The following is a 9,584-nucleotide window of genomic DNA, read 5'->3' as shown; positions in this document are numbered from 1 at the left end:
TATTTTCGCACTTTCCAACAACTTTTGAGAATATATGAAACTATCATCAATAATCAGTGCCTCTATCCAGCAATTTTATTATTTAGAAAGGAAAATCAAACGGGTCAAAGTCAAGTTAATAACTACAAGCGTTCACTTGGTACAGCCAGTGAACAACTTGACATAAAAACCAAAAAAGTTGTTATATGGAAACCTTGGAAAGATGATCAGTACAACGATATTCAAGAGGTAATGGCGGCAAACGAAATGTCGAAGACTAAAATTGTATTAAATGGATGCAGGGGTGAGAGGTTGAGTGTGTAGCTTGGTAAGAGATGTGTGCGGCAGATTACAGGTGAAATATATACCCCATGTGATCCCTTCATGTTAGATTTAGTTCAGTCGATCATAGTTGAAACTGTACACCAATAATTGTTGGTCGATCAGGAAAGGTACGATGCATGGTGGGAGGAGAAGAGTTTTGGATTATTACTACCTGAAGGAGTAAAACACATACAAAACCATGATGTGATTGGTTTAGGCAATAGTGTAGTCGCTGTAAACCCAGGCGTCCATCATGAAAGGTACGATGCATGGTGGGAGGAGAAGAGTTTTGGATTATTACTACCTGAAGGAGTAAAACACATACAAAACCATGATGTGATTGGTTTAGGCAATAGTGTAGTCGCTGTAAACCCAGGCGTCCACACCAGGACATGATGTCTCACTCATATGACGCTGACCCTGACGACCCATTGGTGACTCAACTACCAATAGTAGACTGGCATATCCCTATGTACATTAATGGGAATTTGATATATTTGGACGTGCACAAGCCTACATCTTATCCTATACTTTAGATCATATTACTGCCAGACGGGTAAGTACGTTACATCTTTTACTTGGTCTTTGTGTACTACTATTTGTTGTGAAAAGGGTGGGATTTGGCTAAATTTTTCCCCCTTTTAGGAGGAGTTGTTGAACTTATGTTTCGGGCAACATACGTTTATTAATGAATTTAAAAGAGTTGTTCGGAAGCGTTCCAGAAAGTACTATTTTCATGGAAGCTTTTCTTCTTCTGGTCTTGCCACAGGCCGAACATCCAGTAGTCATTTTTCACCACAATTCCAAGAAGAACACACACTACACGACACGTATGGAAAACATGGAGGTGTTTCAGCGACTCCACATGGTGATCCTCAATCTTCTAGTACTATTATGTATAATCATGAAGAATGTTACCTGCCAGTTCAACAAGTGGAAGAACCCTATGCAAGTGTATATCAAGGAAATATGTATATGAGTTTGTGCAGTCAGTTAGATAATTCAATGTGTGTGGATCTTAACATTGGTCTTTCGATGCAATATGAAGACACTTTTGATGGTGTTCTTGTTATGAGTTTCAAATGTCCAAAAAGTTTTAGACGAAACTAATATGTTTAGGAGAAAAGTTTTTTATATCCGTAATCAATGCATGTCTGTGTTTGATATTGACAAGATATTTATATATAAATGGAATCTTGTCATACAACTTGCGGTAGAGGGACATTACATCACTATTTTCTTCAAATCTTGCATCATCTAGTCTGTTTCGCTTTGTTCTTTTCTCATTATAATGTTTGCAGGTTATCCATAATACTATTTTATTCCATAAGGCAGACATCCTTCAATATCATTCTATTGCTATGCTATAGTAGGCAGTCGGAAAGGGCCGGGTGCAAAAGTTTCCATAAAAATCAACGTCCGACCAGTGATAGTAATCAGCTGTGCCGGGCAAGCCCGTGACAGGCTATCGGGCGACTATGAGCACCTCAGACCCAAACGGATCATAACGCGTTAAATAACACCCTTGGAGACTTGTCCTTTTTCATTACAATACAAACTCTTCTCTCTCTTTCTCTGCAAATCCTTTCCGTCTCGCGGAATCATCTTCAGAAACTGGTATGTAAGATTCCACAATCTAGGGTTTTTATGGATTTACTCCATAAGATTTCTGTTCATTCAGTGTCTTCGAGACTACTATTACTCTATTCAGTCAAAATGTTAGGGTTTATGTACCGTTATTTATTTATTTTTCTTTTCTGAGAATTAGGGTTTTGTGATGTATTCTTCTGTACGATGTAAACTTCGGTGTTGTGTAGATTAGGATGTTTTTCTGAAGCCTAATTTTGCGTATTTCATGGTTTGTGTACATCAGATAGGAAGAAGAAGAACAATTACTTTGGCTAAGGAGGAGGAGAAGTAAAGAGTTCATCAGCGATGGATCAAATTCCACCAAATGCACCTGAAACTTACATACCAGTTTAGTATATGTACCTTATTTTTATCGATGATCTAAGAGTGATTTTTGTTTATCTTACTTGCACGGAAATGAATATAGACATGAAACCTGTGTTGATTAGGTCTCCACTATTAAGAGGGAAGGTTCTGTTTGCCTTGCCACTGCCTTCCTTCAATAGGCGAAGAACCGTCAAGTCCATAAACAAAAAATAAGACCTTGTGCTTTGTAGTCCTACGGTGTTTCGGCCTGTTTTTGAGCTAATATGAAGAAATAGGTTAAGTAACTAGTATGTTAATTATGTCGGTCCACTTGTCTGATTAGATATGCAGTTAGGTATATCCCATTATGTAAACGATTAAGAGAGCTTTTTTTTTGCCTTGGAGTCCTTCCTCCAAATCCAATAGTACCTTAGAATTCTTAAGTGAAGAACCGTCAAATTGAGTATTTAATAGTCCCAACAGAAAAAGAAAAAAGACAGTGCTATGTAGCCTTAGGTTGTTTTGGCCTATTTTTGAGCTACTATGAAGAAATAGATTAAGTAACTGGTGTATTACTTATGTTGGTCCACTTGTATGATTAGATATGCAGTTAGGTATATCCCATTATGTCGACGATTAAGAGAGATTTTACTTATAGTATAGCACACGAGAAACCAAAAATCAAAAATGTTTGACATGGAATTCCTTTATATCCGATTGTCAAATTTCTAATTGTCATTCTGATATTTATGTTTTTCTTGTTCACTGATTAGTTTCTCTTATTCAAATTTAATTTCGCATGAAGTATCAGATTACTTTATACAATTTGGTAATATTTTGGATAAATCTATTGTGAAATATTCTTTGTGGTTCTTCAATGGCGATATAAATGCTTTGTAGTTTGACCGTGATTCTTTTAGTTAGTACATACGTCCAGTGAGTCTTACACCTAACTACATGTAGGATGTTATGCTTGAATTTCGTGCGGGCAAGCTGAACCTCGAAGGAACACGATTGGTTGCTGATTCACGTAAAGGACTTGTTCGAATAGCAAGGGTGAGTGTTTAAGGACTTGTAGAATTTGTGTGCATTACAAGTACGATGCTGGAGGAACTTATTATTCTTAATATCTGTGTACACAGGGTGATGAGGGACTGTTACACTTCCAGTGGCTAGATCGCACACAGAATGTGCTCGAAGATGTATCCTTACTGCAGCTGGAAATTTATCAATTAAAAGGAACTTGCATTGGTGTTTGTTTACTTTTTAGGATTCTTAGGCTTCTGACATTTGCTTTTTCTATTAGTTTGGATATATTGATCGTTGCGAAATTGTCATGTTCACTTTATGTATCCGAGTAGTTCCAGGTTCCATTTTTACCAACAGAAAAGTTGAATTATCGCTATCTCACTAACTAATTAGAAAAAAGTAAATTGAACAAAGTCTAGGTGTATTTCTTCTGTAAGTTGTCTCATTTATCGTTTATTCAACTTATTGCTTTGTGGAATAGAGTTGTTTACAGTTGTTCAGCTTGCAACGCTTCAGTTTGATGTTTTTCTGCTGGAAGTACTGTACTTTTCCTTGACAGAGTAATCACAGGATCAAATAATATTCCCTGACGAGGCAGTTTTCGAGAAGGTACCCTAACAATCAGTATTACATAGATATTTGTGATTAATTGAAGTTAAGTTGTGGTTCGTCTTCTTTAATCTGTTGTTGCCTGTTCAGGTCGGTCCGGCATCTGAAAGGGTATACCGTTTAAAGTTCAGCACCGACAATAGGACGTTCTTTTTTTGGATGCAGGTTCGCTTTGTCGACTGTTGCTTATTTTATTTTGTCCTTCCATTTATTGTTTCTCCTTAAGGCGTTTTACTTCTTATTTCGTTTGGAATTCTTAATTTTGTTTGGCATCACATCTTGTGTTCAGGAGCCAAACGCTGATGAAGATTCACGAATTAGCACCTCAGTCAACTTCCACATGAATCGCCCTTTTGGTACATTCGTCATCTTTGTTTTGGTTCAACTAGTTCTATGATCACATTATGTTTTCTGAAAAGTTGTTGTTATTCCAATTGCTTGGCAGAATTTGATAGAGAAGTACCTGAGATTTCAGCTCCTAACCCACTGTCTGAAGCATCTGATAAATCAGAAGACATGGCTGAAGATGAGGTGTCATCGAGGTAAAGAACGATTTTGCATACCAAATTTTTATTATCTTTCGGGGACATAAAAGATTATCAGTATTTTCCACTGTATCAAATCATGTAAGAACTAGGAAGAATACCTGCTGTATCAAACTCAAATTCGCAAGCAATATTCATCTGCTGTGAAATTTTGCACTCTTAGTTTTTAACTTGTTGCTTTTCTAATAGGATTGTTTTTAAGATCAATATTTTTTGAACGGTGAAATAATATTAGATAACCTATTGTTGAGCAATCCACAACTTTCTAGGCACAAAAGTTTTAAAGTTTGTTGAACGGTTTATATTCAGATGGAAGAACTTATGTACATGATATTTATATTCTCTCTTACAGGGCAAACTTGGTTATGCCTAACTTGGGTACGACAGTAACTAGTGATGTTAGCTCTTCAGCTGGACCAGTAAAAATGGCAGATCTGCAGAGAATATTAAGTAGTTTTGGAGCCGGAGGTATTATATATGGTTATCTTTTCGTATTTTAGGGCCTCATTTGTATGCTATTTACTTTCTGACATGTTATACTCTGTGGTTGTCGATGCAGATGCTGCCGTGGATCCTGATGGAGGTGATTTTCTACTTAAATATAGGGCTTAGTGAACTTTAACTTTGTTATGCATAATATAGGGGCGTTGTACTTGGCATATTTAAAAGGCCGTTCCTTGTATACCACTAGGCCCATAATCTACCTGACTTGCTATCCCAAACCAATCACACCTATTTTGCTGTCTTCAGTCTCTGGTTGTGATCACTCAGTTACATCTTTGCCTGGAGTATCCCATTAATGGCCTCAAAACATAATTCTGCTGACCATCTAAGTCTCTTGGTGAATGTGAAAGTCGATCTCATCGTCTCCAGGATTCATAATATACTCGGTTGTAATTTTAACCCATGGTTTTTGGTCAAGTCTGCCACAATGCAATTGTTGGACCATGGCCATGTTCAGTTCTAATCTTCTCAATGCAATCGTTCTAATCCTTTTCTTTTCTTTTCTTTTCTTATCTTATTTTTTTTGTTCTTCTTGTTCTTTTATTTTTTCGGTAATGCTTCTGAAAGATTTTATTTTTAAGGTCTGGGATTGGAGGACATTCTGACTCCTGAGTTGATACTGCCATTGATTGAATCACTGCCTCTGGAACAGCGATTGGCGTCACATTTGCCTGAGGTAGGAAGTATCTCATTCTATAAGCTCTTATATTTGATGTAAAGTATTGCTACTCTAACCACAATTATATCGATGCAATGTTTCAGGGCAAACTTAGTCCTTCTGATCTAATCGAGTTACTACAGTGCCCACAATTCCGTCAACAAGTAGAATCATTTACATATGTGAGGATCCTATCTTAATACTTTGTTGATTTAGGTTCTAGTCTCTAAGGAAGTCCACTCAGGATTGACACTTCTTCTTTGTGTTTGTTTTAGGTGCTTCGCACAGGACAAATTGATTTGACTCAGTTTGGTATCGACCCAGCTAAATGTAAGTAATGAACACTCCAAAAATTCTCCTGGATCATGTGGATGGATTTTTATCTGTTTGTATATATTAGAATGATTTCTAACATCAACTCTTGAAAATCTGCATTTGTGACTTTGCAGACAACTTTAGTGTTCAATCTTTCCTCGAAGCTTTGGACGACTCTGTTGCAAAGGTTTCAGATTCTGGGGAAACTGGTTCAAGGCAAGATGATATCAAGGACTCAACATCTCAAACGCAAAATGATCCTATGGATGAAGGACATTAGCATTAGTTGGCAGGTGTTTGCTGGGGTTCGACCAACTTATGCTAACTTTTCTCTACCACCACTGTTGAGATATCAAAGTTTAAGTGAATTTCTTTCAAAGCAAATCTGAAGAAAAGAGAAGTAAGACGGAAAAAGAGTAGATATACCCATCCTTGTTTGTTAACAAAAATCAATTAACTTACAGTAATAGGTTTAGATTCCATTGATTTACAAAAGTTGATTCAAGAACTGTATTTGGAATGTATAAATTTTCAAGAACTTCATTTGCAGGTCTGCCAAATTCGGTTCATTTATGGATATATGATATTCATGCCATGACCAAATGAAGCTTAGATTCTGTGCAAGTCCAGCTCATTTGGTCATATTTTACCTTTTGTGCAGCTGATGTCAATTGCAGGTGAACCTTTTGTTGACAGTGTGATACTGTACAAGGAGACTTTACAGTTCTTCCCATGATCTAGGGTTAACTCCTGACCTAACGAACAGCATCACTCATTGATTGCCAACTAATTCTCAGTTGCAATCTGTTTTAGTTCAAAACCACAATTTTATGATCACATGAATTCACTTGTCCACCCATTTAGTTGGCCACAAATCTTGTGCCACGGTGCCCAAATATAGTCAATGAGCTTGATGACTCATTTTAAAATTGGATTCAAATACGGTGTACGTGTATTGTTGAGTGAGGAACTTTTGCGGTCTCTCCCAGTCCCAGCCACCACCACCACCACCTCAACTTTATTATTCTCTTCATTGATACTTCTTGTTGAAAGCTCACGGGGAAAAAGCAAGACTTGGGCTTTCCTTGCCTTGTTTTGTATTCTTGCTGGTGCTTTCGGTACAAGTCTTCGAAAGACTGCCTCCTTTTAATAGCATATACCTATCTTCGTCCTCTTTTTTATTAGTCTTGGGTTCACAAAATACTTTATAAAGTGCTTTACACACCTCTATGCGCCTTAAAACTGAGTTTCTTTTCATCTTCTTCTCAAGCAATCTCTTATGTACCACATTTTATGGCTTAGTATAAATTCATTTCTAAGCATATTAAAACCTCAAGAACAAGCTATCATTTGACCTTTTTTCCCTCTCTTATCATGGAACCCATGAATTCATCAACCAACTCTCTTGGCAGTACCACCATCAACGTCAATATCTCTGATGAAGCAAATGCAATGATCGTCCCGTTACTGCTGACGAACCCGTCTTATCATCGTTCAAAGTCGAACATATACGATGAGCTACGAAGTTTCCGTGTAAGTCTCAAGTGGTGTGCACTTGATCATTCAACATATGTAAATAAAACCATTTCTTACTTGGTTTTTATTTTCCTCACCATAGTTGTTCCCATTTTTAGTTCAGTTTTTGTTCATGTCCCTAAAACTTCAACTATTGAGGATCCAATTTCATTCAACAAGTTGATTCAGTTACCAGAGTCAGGTCTAGCCATTATTGGTTTCTTCACAATATCCCGGTTCTTTAAAAAGTACGGTCTGCGTCGGCTTCTATATCTTGATGAACTTCAAGATGATTCAACGTACGTTCGACGTGGGTATGCACGAGAACTTGATAAATCCTTTAGACACCTTGCTTACATTCTTTTACCTTCTTTTCTTGTTGAATTTGCACATAAGATACTATTCTTTTCAACAGTCATAGTGTCGATCCCCGTACCGTACGCAGAAAACCGTCTACCGTACAATTCGATTATGTTTCTAGCAGGATTAGTATCATGGGTGTATAGAACTGGTGTGTTTTTGTTAGTCTGTGCTTTGTTTAGATTAACATGTGAGTTGCAGATACTAAGGTTTGAAGGATTTCAGAAGATGTTAGAAGGTTATGGGTCAGACCCCGGTACCATTTTTGAAGAACATATGAGGATAAAAAAGCAATTATCGGAAACAAGTCACCGGTACCGGCTTTTCATTGTGGCTTCTTTGTTTATGATTACTATTTGTCAGTTTGGAGTTCTCATGTTAGTTTTGGGTTCAAAAGCTGAGAAGAACTTCTTCAATTCAGGCGATCTTGTGGTTTGTTCAGCAGTGCAGTTGAGTGGTTTCTTACTGTCACTATTGGGAGCAGCAAGAATTACTCATAGAGCCCAAGGAATTGTTTCCATTGCTACAAGGTGGCACATGCTTCATGCAACTACATACAGCAATGGGGTCTCGAAGAGTAAATGCTGCACGCTGGAAAAGATAGACAGAATTTCAGCGGCCAATGCTGGGGTTGTCGAAGAGTCTAACCGCGCAATCAGTAGTAACTCAACAAATGACACTTTGATTGCGATGCCGTCACAGGATTCATCATCTTTCCAAACCAGACAATCTTTGGGTGAGTATTGTGCATTCAGAAATCTGTTCTCCCTTGACCCATCAAAACGAACATCCGTTGCATGTCTATGTGGGTTTAACTCTAATTAGTTTGTGTGTTGGTGGAAATTTTTGCAGTGACATATTTGCAGCACAACAACGGCGGAATCACCGTGTATGGGTTCGCGCTGGACAGGGGATTGCTACACACACTCTTTGCCTTCGAATTTTCTCTAGTTTTATGGATCTTAAGTAAAGTTGTTGTCCTCTCATCTTGATAATGCTTTCATAAATCATGAAATTCATTAAAATCTGTTTATAATATTGTATAGCGTATAGCTCCTACATGTAACGAGAGTGCTTACATTTTTCCATTGAATTTCCCAATCTTTTGATCAAGCAGGTATGTGAACCAATTTCCTAGCTAGTGGAACCTTTAATACTGTACGCACTTTATTCACAGAAAGCAATGTTCCCAAAATATCCGAAGCAGACAAGAAACTGAAGCAAATATACTATAAACAGAAAATGGGGCAGAATCAAAACATTTTAGTACCCTATTATCCTTGATGGTTCAGGGAATTACACCAATCTCCAACATATTCCAGAAAAAAAAAAAAAAAAAGACTAACAATACTTGTAAACACTCACAAGGGGACTTCTAGAGTGATCCTCGCAAAGATAAGAATAACAACACTGACATACTGAAAGTGTTGTCAAGCTTTTCCAGAGCTTGTCAAGAACTTAACCACACATTTGGCAGGTTTTGGAAACATCAGTAACAACTTCATTACACTTATTTGTTCCTCATGGACTTCGCAGAGCCGTGGAGAAGCTACAACGGTTACAGTTTCAAGAAATCCAGGATAGTTCAGAAAGAGTTTAATCGCATTTAGCTCTGCTGGTTCCCCATTAAAATACTCGAAATTGATCGACTTCAGGTTTGGTAACGAATATCTCGGATCAAGTGACCAACAACCATCATCCTCTTCGTAGGGGATGTGAATGCTCTACAAGAGTTAAAGCAAAAGTTCAGCGAAATACGATACCACAAAAGATCTAAGTAGTGATGTTAGCACAAACACATACTACTAACT

General features: G+C 37.5%; 2 protein-coding genes across 3 annotated transcripts; both read left to right on the top strand.

The window, feature by feature from the left end:
* The first annotated feature begins 1,804 nt into the window (after nt 1–1,804).
* LOC113358762 (26S proteasome regulatory subunit RPN13-like) lies at nt 1,805–6,467 on the top strand. Its single transcript, XM_026602430.1, has 14 exons — nt 1,805–1,920; nt 2,177–2,280; nt 3,202–3,294; nt 3,381–3,440; nt 3,838–3,876; nt 3,967–4,041; nt 4,166–4,232; nt 4,322–4,418; nt 4,774–4,889; nt 4,981–5,004; nt 5,507–5,601; nt 5,688–5,765; nt 5,859–5,913; nt 6,033–6,467. Exons 2-14 carry the CDS (start codon nt 2,239–2,241, stop codon nt 6,176–6,178), a joined length of 987 nt encoding a protein of 328 aa, XP_026458215.1. The 5' UTR covers nt 1,805–1,920; nt 2,177–2,238; the 3' UTR covers nt 6,179–6,467.
* A 596-nt stretch (nt 6,468–7,063) lies between these two features.
* Nucleotides 7,064–9,163, top strand: LOC113358761. Of its 2 annotated transcripts, XM_026602429.1 has the most exons (3): nt 7,064–8,509; nt 8,626–8,739; nt 8,891–9,163. In XM_026602429.1, exons 1-3 carry the CDS (start codon nt 7,273–7,275, stop codon nt 8,896–8,898), a joined length of 1,359 nt encoding a protein of 452 aa, XP_026458214.1. In that variant the 5' UTR covers nt 7,064–7,272; the 3' UTR covers nt 8,899–9,163. The 2 variants fall into 2 exon arrangements, with proteins under 2 accessions (XP_026458214.1, XP_026458213.1); XM_026602428.1 differs by having other exon boundaries at nt 7,065–8,509; nt 8,626–9,163.
* Nucleotides 9,164–9,584: the final 421 nt, after the last annotated feature.

Source organism: Papaver somniferum, chromosome 3 (assembly GCF_003573695.1).
Source record: "Papaver somniferum cultivar HN1 chromosome 3, ASM357369v1, whole genome shotgun sequence".
Taxonomy (NCBI): domain Eukaryota; kingdom Viridiplantae; phylum Streptophyta; class Magnoliopsida; order Ranunculales; family Papaveraceae; genus Papaver; species Papaver somniferum.
The sequence above is the reverse complement of the archived record's forward strand: the minus strand, read 5'-3'. Positions and strand labels throughout refer to the sequence as shown.